The sequence below is a fragment of the Carassius carassius genome, chromosome 38, assembly GCF_963082965.1.
Source record: "Carassius carassius chromosome 38, fCarCar2.1, whole genome shotgun sequence".
In the NCBI taxonomy this organism is placed as follows: domain Eukaryota; kingdom Metazoa; phylum Chordata; class Actinopteri; order Cypriniformes; family Cyprinidae; genus Carassius; species Carassius carassius.
The window spans coordinates 6,494,104-6,504,038 of record NC_081792.1 but is presented as its reverse complement, the minus strand read 5'-3'; the positions used below and the strand labels follow the sequence as shown (position 1 = coordinate 6,504,038).

General features: G+C 44.0%; 1 protein-coding gene across 1 annotated transcript; it reads left to right on the top strand.

Annotated features, from left to right (window-relative positions):
• The first annotated feature begins 810 nt into the window (after positions 1-810).
• LOC132118953 (uncharacterized) lies at positions 811-3,245 on the top strand. Its single transcript, XM_059528706.1, has 5 exons — positions 811-820; positions 1,852-1,943; positions 2,330-2,524; positions 2,606-2,682; positions 2,770-3,245. Exons 1-5 carry the CDS (start codon positions 811-813, stop codon positions 3,167-3,169), a joined length of 774 nt encoding a protein of 257 aa, XP_059384689.1. The 3' UTR covers positions 3,170-3,245.
• Positions 3,246-9,935: the final 6,690 nt, after the last annotated feature.

Below are 9,935 nucleotides of genomic sequence, written 5' to 3'. Positions count from 1 at the left end.
TATAATTTTGTTATAATTTTGTTGTCTTTTTATTCGTAATTCGTACAAAAGTTTCAATAATGATTTCATTAACCATTCATTTTGAAGAAGGTAATGATTTGAAACAGTGGCTAAATTAATTATTAATTTAGCATATTTTCATTGAAACGGTAATGCTAGTAAACATATTTGCTGAAATAGATGTTGCTCAAACAGGACATTAAAAATATACACATCATAATTTATTCAGAGAAATAACTGACTATGTACAGTATGGATTTAAAGATATTTAAAGGCTTTATTTACAAGATATTAAGTTAAGCTTTTCATTTCAGTAGGCTGTATAGCAATATTAACAGATGCTGTTGTATTATTCATTGTAATATTTCTTATCCATTTCTGATACTAATATGTTTATGTTTAATAATTCCTGGACAATTATATTCATAAAGAATTTGGCTATATTTTGTGTTGGATCAGTTACCTGTGTCGTCAGTGTGCAGCAGACACACCTACCTTAACAATTTAAATATATTTCTTATCATGCCCAAAAATAAACATTGCAGATAACACCTGAACTAAAGATGTATTTGCATACTCACAACATAAAAAATAATCCCGTTTGACTCATTTGCTTCAAATTGAGTAATTTTAGGTCAGCGGTTTGCATGTGACTGAATGGTGCTCTCTGCTGGTAGGAATTAGTTAAATGATTAATCGAATGATTCCGGTGGCTTCACTGCCTTTTGGCAGTTCCCTAGGGTTGCCACCTGCAATACAGAAAAATTAGAGACCCCTTGGTGGGGGGGGGGGACACCCATCGGGGCCACGATGACCACAGGTCCGATGACGTGCCAGTGGTGGTAAATCACAACTTAAAACATGTTTTCATAAAAATATTAATTGCTAATGAACTTTAGTAATTGTATAAGGTGGCGTAAACACAGATTTTGGATAAAATATTTGTCATTGTTTGCAGACAGTAACACCATCCAAACAGTGAAACCACAAAATAAATAACCAATCTACAAACATTTCTAAATTCATGTAAAACACACAATTTTTTTACAATTATTATTCGTAAATTAATCTATTTTATATAGTCTATTGTTAATTCTACAGTAGCCTATTGAATAATGCAATAATTTAAATTAGTTAAGTTGTTTATTTGCTTCACTTAGGCACTATATTTTTATTATTAAATATATATATCTTATCTCTTATTAAAATAATGCTTAAGTGTCTGACTGTACACTTTAACCGTAATAAGCAAATCGCTAACACTTTAAAATAAGGTTCATTAGTTAACTACATTAATTAATGTAGGTTCCGTTTACCTAATTAATGCAGCCTAAAAATCCTTTAACGGATTTGGATATTAAAAGCATATTAGTATGTTATGTGTAAGCCAGGTTAAAGAGATGGGTCTTTAATCTAGATTTAAACTGCAAGAGTGTGTCTGCCCCCCGAACAATGTTAGGTAGGTTATTCCAGAGTTTAGGCGCCAAATAGGAAAAGGATATTCTAGGTATTATCAAATTGACTCAGTTTTGAGAACGTAGCGGACGTAGAGGATTATAATGTAAAAGGAGCTCATTCAAATACTGAGGTGCTAAACCATTCAGGGCTTTATAAGTAATAAGCAATATTTTAAAATCTATACGATGTTTGATAGGGAACCAGTGCAGTGTTGACAGGACCGGGCTAATATGGTCATACTCCCTGGTTCTAGTAAGAACTCTTGCTGCTGCATTTTTGACTAGCAGAAATGAACTGCTAAAAGCTATTATTTTTTACGATCCGTCCAGCAGCAGGTTAGTCATGTTAGTATAACTGTTTGACATTTAATGTGTTTGTTATTTTGTCTGAAAGTGTCAGGTAAAAGCAGGGCCACAAATGAGATATCAGTGAAAGCTCACTGCTACCGCTCTATGAGGAAAGCAGAGACTCCACACCAGCTGAGAGTAGGAGTAGTAGCTTAAAAGTGATGTTCAAAGTTCTCTTGGACATGTTCAGTCCAGTTCAGTTTTTACTTTTCTAGCGTTACCACTGTTTACATTGTATAACCACAGCTGTTATCTTAGCTAGTATGGATGATTATTGTACAAAATAAGAATAAAAAATGTAATGCAGTTCTATCAACGACAGATGAATAGCATTGCATTATCACTGCAAATTATAGATGAAACAGTGGTAATGGAGATACACTGCGACAAAGTTGGTTTAATAATCGCACATTCAGACTTTTTGTCAATAGCTTTCCAACTGTGGATGCAAAAGATTTAATATCATTGACAATGTAATACAAAAAAATATATTTTATTTTACATTTTTTGTTTGTGTATTTCAGATGACATTACGTGATTCAGAGCCAGTTGTGCTGGTTAACAGCTCCTGCTCCTGTGTGGCTGGTAGTGGGATGTGCAACCATTTGGTTGCTTTACTCTACCAGACAGCCCATTACTATGAATCTGGAATGTCTGTCATCCCTCCTGTCCTATCATGCACCCAAACAGAACCGAAGTGGCATAAACCACGAACAATGGTTTGTATCAATTAAATATCTGACATAATGTTTGTTTTGCTATAGTCTTTTGCTATAGTTTTGATGACATCTAATAAATAGGGAGTGAAGCCGGGACCAGTGGATGCAATGGTGGTAGTGAAGCCCAAACCAGATGCTACTTCAGCAAGTGGAATCAGGTATGCAGTCAGTGTAAACATGCATGCTATGCGATACTATACTCTGTAGCAAAAATGTTTATTGATTCCCTGATAATGTTATTCCAGATCTTCACTATACAAGGCCTACAGTGGTGAGCTGCCAGACCCATCAACACTCGACCCTAAAGCTGTCTATGCTGACTTCAAACCAGGGTCTCTTCCCCTTATCTGCACAATGAATCTCTCACCTGACAAGCCACTCGTGGAGTCAATTTTCGGTAAGGTACAAGCTGGCAGTATCCTATCGTATCAGCATCCACCACCTACACCTGATGGTTTTATCACCCATAAGGATGCACCCCCATTCCCAAAAGTGCCACCAGAGGGCTACCAGTTAAAGCCAACAGACTGTACATATGTGCCTACAAACCAGGAACAGCTGCATCTCCACTCACTGTCTGTGACTTTGTTGCAGTCACATCTCATTCCAGATGTCAAAGTGCAGGACATGAGTGGCATTCACTGAGGAAAGAGAGGGTGACTGCTTCAAATTATAGGGAGGTTAGCCTTGTTAGAGGTCCAAGTGCTGCAGAAAACCTAGCTGAAAGTGTAACGGTTCGTGCACCAGTCGAAACACAGGGAGACAAGAGATCCAATCGCTGGTATGTTTATTTGAGGTAATCCAAAATCGTCGTCAAACATGCCAGGGTCAAAACCAGAATGCAGTCCAAACAAACAAAACAAACAAGGAAGGGAACAGGAAAGGAAACGGAACGGGAACTCAGAATATGAGAAATGAGGAATCTCCGGGAACGAGAAGACTGGAACATCGAAGGGTAAGGACTCCATACAAACAACAGGGAAAGACAGGTATTTATAAGGAGGCTAATGACAATAGACTGCCTGCACCTGGTGCAAGACAGGACCAAACTAGAGCAATTATAGTGCCTATGGTGAAGTGCCTAAGGGGAAGTGAGCCCATTAGTGGACACCCAGGGAAACAGAGACTGACAGCGTGACATTACCCCCTCCTCCATGGAGCAGCTGCCAGATGCTCCACCCGAAACCAAGGGAAAACCAACAGAAAAAGAGACTAGGAGGGAGGTGGAGCGGCGGAAGACTAGGGGGATGGACGGAGGGCCAGATAACATGGTAAAACAGAGACAAGAGGACCAGGTAAAATGGGGAGACAGAGACAAGACAACCAGGTAAAATGGGGAGACAGAGACAAGAGAAGTGCAACACAAAACAAGGAGTCCAGGAGGGTGGTGGACCGGCGGAGGATCAGGGGGAGGGACGGAGGGCCAGGTCCTAGAGGGAAACGGAACGACAGACACAGACTAGAAACTAGAGATGTTCCGATACCCTTTTTCTCTTCCCGATACCGATTCCGATACCTGGGCTCAGGGTATCGGCCGATACCGAGTACTGATCCGATACCTGGGTGTGTATCTGTATATACAGCTGTATATACTACTAGCCCTGTGTAAATTTCTAGAATTATTTTATGGTGTGCTCCAGACTTATCCCTTGATAAAACATGAACAAATACATGGTTAACTACTGTATTTATTACAGTATTTTTATTATCTGACATGAATTTGACAGTAATATTATTTAATTTCTTAAGCGAAAAAGAACTTCAAATGCAGCCAAAAATCTAACACCGCAAACTAAAAAAGGTATTTTAGTATTTTATTTTTACAATATTGGTGTATAAAAAACTGCAACAAATAAGTCTAGGAATATAAAAAATTCTATATTAATCAGATAATCTCTTTACAACAAAACAAGTAAAAAACAAGCAACCGTCTAGGCATAATTATTATTATTAATAGAGACGTATTATTACTACATAGAGACGTAGCTAAATCTACTGTAGGCTACAACAGTAGCTTAATATATTGTCAATTTACTCGCCATGAAGATCTTTGAGTGTCTGTGTTTATGATATGACAGTTTTCTCAAATGAAACGTTAAATTCTCATGAAGTGACGGTTTATGCGTTCATGTCCTCATATAGTGACACACGGCAGAGGCCACAAAACAGCGAGCTCCCGTGCATCTGCGCCCGTCTCCCACAGAGATGTAGACTTTGCAGGAGTAATATTTAAATAGTATTTTGCAGTTTAATATTCACAGTCACTAGTATATATATTCGGCTACAGTCTGGAGCCCTGCGCTTAGACTAACACGGAAGCGACTGAACGCAGCTGCGGGTAACGAATATACTCAAACTTACTACCGGTTCTAAAGAGACGCTGGTATCATCACATTTTAAAATTTTCAGCACCGTCTTGGTCCCTAGTCGCCGTTTTACTGTCTGGTTGGTCCAGTCTGAAATACTGCTAAACAGCGGACATACTGCTAACCACTGATCTATAATATAGAAGCGGCTTCACTGTCTGTTGGCAGTTTAGAACGCGATGAGCGATCCAGTCATATATAGATCAGTGCTGCTAACGCGTTTTCATTTCTTCTTCGCTGCTCTACTCAGGGGTTGCTTGTGGCATTACAGCACAACGTCCTGTGTTTGCAATGCATTCTGAGCAGCGAAGAAGAACCGTGCAGCGGTTAGGCAAAGCTAGCGTTCATAACTAGGTCTTGAAAATGGTATCGGATCGGTATATGGGTTCATGTACTCGCCGATGCCGATGCCAGAATTTGTTGTGGTATCGGAGATATTTCCGATACTAGTATCGGAATCGGAACAACTCTACTAGAAACCCAGGAGGGAGGTGGACCGGCGAAGGATCAGGGGAAGGGACGGAAGGCCAGGTCCAAAGGAGGAAACAGACAGAAAAAACTAAAGAAAACAAAAACATAAGTCCATGAAGGACATCACGTGATGCCCACCAGGGCAGAGCAGAAGACCACCACAACCGTGTGGTCAGGGCGGAAGCCCCCCAGGGCAGAGCAGAAGACCACCACATCCTTGTGGTCGAGGCCGGAGTCCCCCAGGACGGAGCAGAAGACCACCACCACCATGTGGTCAAGGCAGAAGCCCCCCAGGGCTGAGCAGAAGGCCACCACAACCGTGTGGTCAGGGCGGAAGCCCCCCAGGGCGGAGCAGAAGACCACCACATCCTTGTGGTCGAGGCCGGAGTCCCCCAGGACGGAGCAGAAGACCACCACCACCATGTGGTCAAGGCAGAAGCCCCCCAGGGCTGAGCAGAAGGCCACCACAACTGTGTGGTCAGGGCGGAAGCCCCCCAGGGCGGAGCAGAAGACCACCACATCCTTGTGGTCGAGGCCGGAGTCCCCCAGGGCAGAGCAGAAGACCACCACAACCGTGTGGTCAGGGCGGAAACCCCCCAGGGCGGAGCAGAAGACCACCACATCCTTGTGGTCGAGGCCGAAGGCCCCCAGGGCGGAGCAGAAGACCACCACATCCATGCGGCCAGACCAACAGGAGGATGATACTCTGGTAATGCTATGGTGTTTCTACTGGATTCCAGAAGATCAGTGCTGACTTGACTCTGCTCATGAAGATTATTGGTGACTTGCATTTGTTCCTGAAGATCCCCGGTGACTTGACTCAGTCTTTGAAGATCACCAGTGACTTGACTCTGTCCTTGAAGATCACCAGTGACTTGACTCTGTCCTTGAAGATCACCAGTGACTTGACTCTGTCCTTGAAGATCACCAGTGACTTGACTTGACTCTGAAAGGTCAACGGTGACTAGCCTTGTCTCTGGAAAGTCCATGGTGACTAGTCCTGACTCTGGAAGGTCGACGGTGACTAACCCTGACTCTGGAGGGTCCATGAGCACCTGAGTCGACTCTGGAGGGTCAACCGGAACCTGACTCAACTCTGGAAAGTCAATGGGCACCTGACTCGACTCTGGAAGGTCAACCGGAATCTGACTTGATTCTGGGGAATCAACTGGAACGTGACTCGACTCTGGAAGGTCAACAGGAACTAGCCCTGACTCTGCGAGGTCAACGGTGACTAACCCTGACTCTGGAAGGTCGATGGTGACTAACCCTGACTCTGGAAGATCGACGGTGACTAACCCTGACTCTGGAGGGTCCATGAGCACCTGACTCGACTTTGGAGGGTCCACGAGCACCTGACTCGATTCTGGAAGGTCAACAGGAATCTGACTTGATTCTGGGGAATCAACTGGAACGTGACTCGACTCTGGACAGTCAACTGGAATTTGACTCGAGTCTGGAAGGTCAACAGGGACTAGCCCTGACTCTGGAAGGTCAATGGTAACTAACCCTGACTCTGGAAGGTCGACGGTGACTAACCCTGACTCTGGAGGGTCCATGAACACCTGACTCGACTCTGGAGGGTCAACCGGAACCTGACTCAACTGTGGAAAGTCAACGGGCATCTGACTCGACTCTGGAAGGTCAACAGGAATCTGACTCAACTCTGGAGGGTCAACGGGAATATGACTCGACTCTGGAGGGTCAACCGGAACCTGACTCAACTCAGGAAAGCCCACTGTAACTGCTATCCTCTGCAGTGGCTCCGGGCCGGCGGCCATGTTGCGCAGCGGCGCTGAGTTGGTAGCCATCTTATACTGTGGTGCTGGCTCAGCAGACGTGACGTGAACAGTTTTGGGAATCTCTAGGATCTTTGACAGCATGGAGAAATAATCCAAAACGTCTCTGCGGCCATCTTTGGCATTGGCGCTGAGCTGGCAGCCATCTTGCACCGTGGCGCTGGGTTGGCGGCCATCTTGTGCTGTGGCGCTGGGCTGGCGGCCATCTTGCCTCGTGGCATTGAGCTGGCGGCCATCTTGTGCTGTGGTGTGGGGCTGGCTTCCATCTTGCCTCGTGGTGCTGGGTTGGTGGCCATGTTACCTCGTGGCGCTGAGCTGGCGGCCATCTTGTGCTGTGGTGTGAGGCTGGCTTCCATCTTGCCTTGTGGTGCGGTGTTGGTGGCCATGCTGCGCAGCGGCGCTGGGTTGGCGGCCATCTTGCACAGCGGCGCTGGCTCAGCCAATTTGCGCCTCCTCTCGCCTCTCTGTCCACAATGGGGAAACGGCGGCTCCCATCCGAACCCCGGGTCAACAGGAGGCCACAGTGGAGATCGCTGCCAGACCTCCTCTCGACTACCTCCTCCTGAGCGACCTCCCCTGGTTCCATGGAACACTACCAGGCGGGTACCCTCAAAACCATTTCTCACCCGCTCGGTGACTGGGAAGGAACTATGGTTAGACATACCGCTGGATCCCTGTTGTTTGGATGGAGTCCTTCTGTTCGTGCACCAGTGAAACACAGGGAGACAAGAGATCCAATCACTGGTATGTTTATTTGAGGTAATCCAAAATCGTCGTCAAACATGCCAGGGTCAAAACCAGAATGCAGTCCAAACAAACAAAAACAAACAAGGAAGGGAACAGGAAAGGAAAGGAAACGGAATGGGAACTCAGAATATGAGAAATGAGGAATCTCGGGGAATGAGAAGACTGGAACATCGAAGGGTAAGGACTCGATACAAACAACAGGGAAAGACAGGTATTTATAAGGAGGCTAATGACAATAGACTGCCTGCACCTGGTGCAATTAACTGGAGTGCAATTACTGTGAAGACAGGAACAAACTAGAGGAATTATAGTGCCTATGGTGAAGTGCCTAAGGGGAAGTGAACCCACTAGTGGACAACCCAGGAAACAGAGACTGACAGCGTGACAGAGAGGATCATCCGAGGGACACGGCAAACAACACACATGAAGAGGGGACTGGATATGGAGGCAGGTGCCTTAAAGGACTATGCAACTCTTAAAAACCTGAACTTGAGGAAATATGGACTGGTGATTCATCCAGTTGCACCTTGGCTGGGTGTGTCACCTGATGGGCTGGTATATGACCCGCTTGAGAGATCATCATTCGGCTTGGTTGAGATAAAATGCCCAAATGCACTAAGCTACGTTGACTGCAGGTACCTCAGAGTTGATCATGGAACATATAAATTAAAGGAAAGCCATGCTTATTATTGGCAAGTGCAGGGGCAGTTGCTTATGACGGGTATGGAATGGTATGACTTTGTTGTCTTTGCCCATGATGACATGTTTGTGCAGTGCATTTACAGAGACACTTCTGTGTTAAGCTCCCTGAAACAGAGGTGTGATATGTTTTTCTTTTTTACATATCTGCCAAAATACCTCTATATGCACAAGTAACTAAAGAGGCAAAGTGCTGAGGAAATGAATTGATGCATGATTTTACAAACATGTGATTTTATTTTGTCTTGTCATCAAAATGTAATTAAAATGTTTCACAATTCTATATTTGTTGAAAATTTAATTTCAAATCAAATTTCAAATTATTTACAGTGAATAAGGACTCAATCTAAAGTTAAAACCAAAATTATTATTTCATGTGATTATACAGTAATAAAAAAAAAATTTTCCCGTCTAATTCTGCTTCTTCAGCATTAGCAATTGCTTGCCCAGGCTTTAACTAAGGGCCCGTTTTGGTAGTTAACCAAGAGGCAGGCTACTGTGTACAGTTGATCGATGCTTCCTGTGAGAGAAAGAGGTACTGAATATCTTGTGCTCCTTCACCCTTCGAATGAGGCGCTCAACATGGACTCTGAGTCTTGCATAGACTGTGTTTTCCTGACCTCTGGCCCAGACAGTTGTGCTCTCTTTGACAGGAAGGTAGGTATGTGGACTTTGCAGGGCACACAGTCTTCCACAAGGAAACCCTTATCCACCATTACAGCCATTGTTGGTTTTAGAAGAGACACAATACCAGACTGCTTTAGAATCTCTCTATCACTGATGGCTCCTTCATAGAGAGATGACACAAAGGTTACAGCACCGTGAGGAGTCATCCCAATCAACCCTTTGAAAGTGCAGTGAGATTTGTAGTTGGAAAATACCTCGCTCTGAAGGAGAAGAGAGTGTGGTGTTTGGCAGCGCAGTTCAGTGCAATCCAAAATCACTTGTGTATCTGAGTAAGACTGAAAAACATCTGGCATGTGAGCTTTGACAGTCTCCTCATCGATCCAAATGCCAACAGCTCCAAGCACAGTGTAGAGAAAGTTAGCCCATGTGTTGATTATTCGGCTTACAGTTGATTGGTGGATTCTGAATCTGTGGGCCAGATCCATCTGCACCAGACCCAATGACAGATATGTCATGAACAGAAAAATTCAATGGGTTGAAGAGACTGTGAAAAGAAGAAAATGTTTTATTAATATTACACAAACACCATTACTGGCACAGAAAGTTTGATTGTAATTCGAAAAGATATCTTAATCATATTAAATGTTTCAGAATACATGTACTGTTGCATTGACAGCATGAGGGACCTCATCTGTCCTGGCT

Excerpts from the sequence above, each read along its gene's own strand:
- LOC132118953 (XM_059528706.1), top strand. Across the intron at positions 1,944-2,329 it reads AGACTCCACACCAGCTGAGA|ATGACATTACGTGATTCAGA; the intron begins GTAGGAGTAGTA and ends TGTGTATTTCAG. Across the intron at positions 2,683-2,769 it reads ACTTCAGCAAGTGGAATCAG|ATCTTCACTATACAAGGCCT; the intron begins GTATGCAGTCAG and ends ATGTTATTCCAG.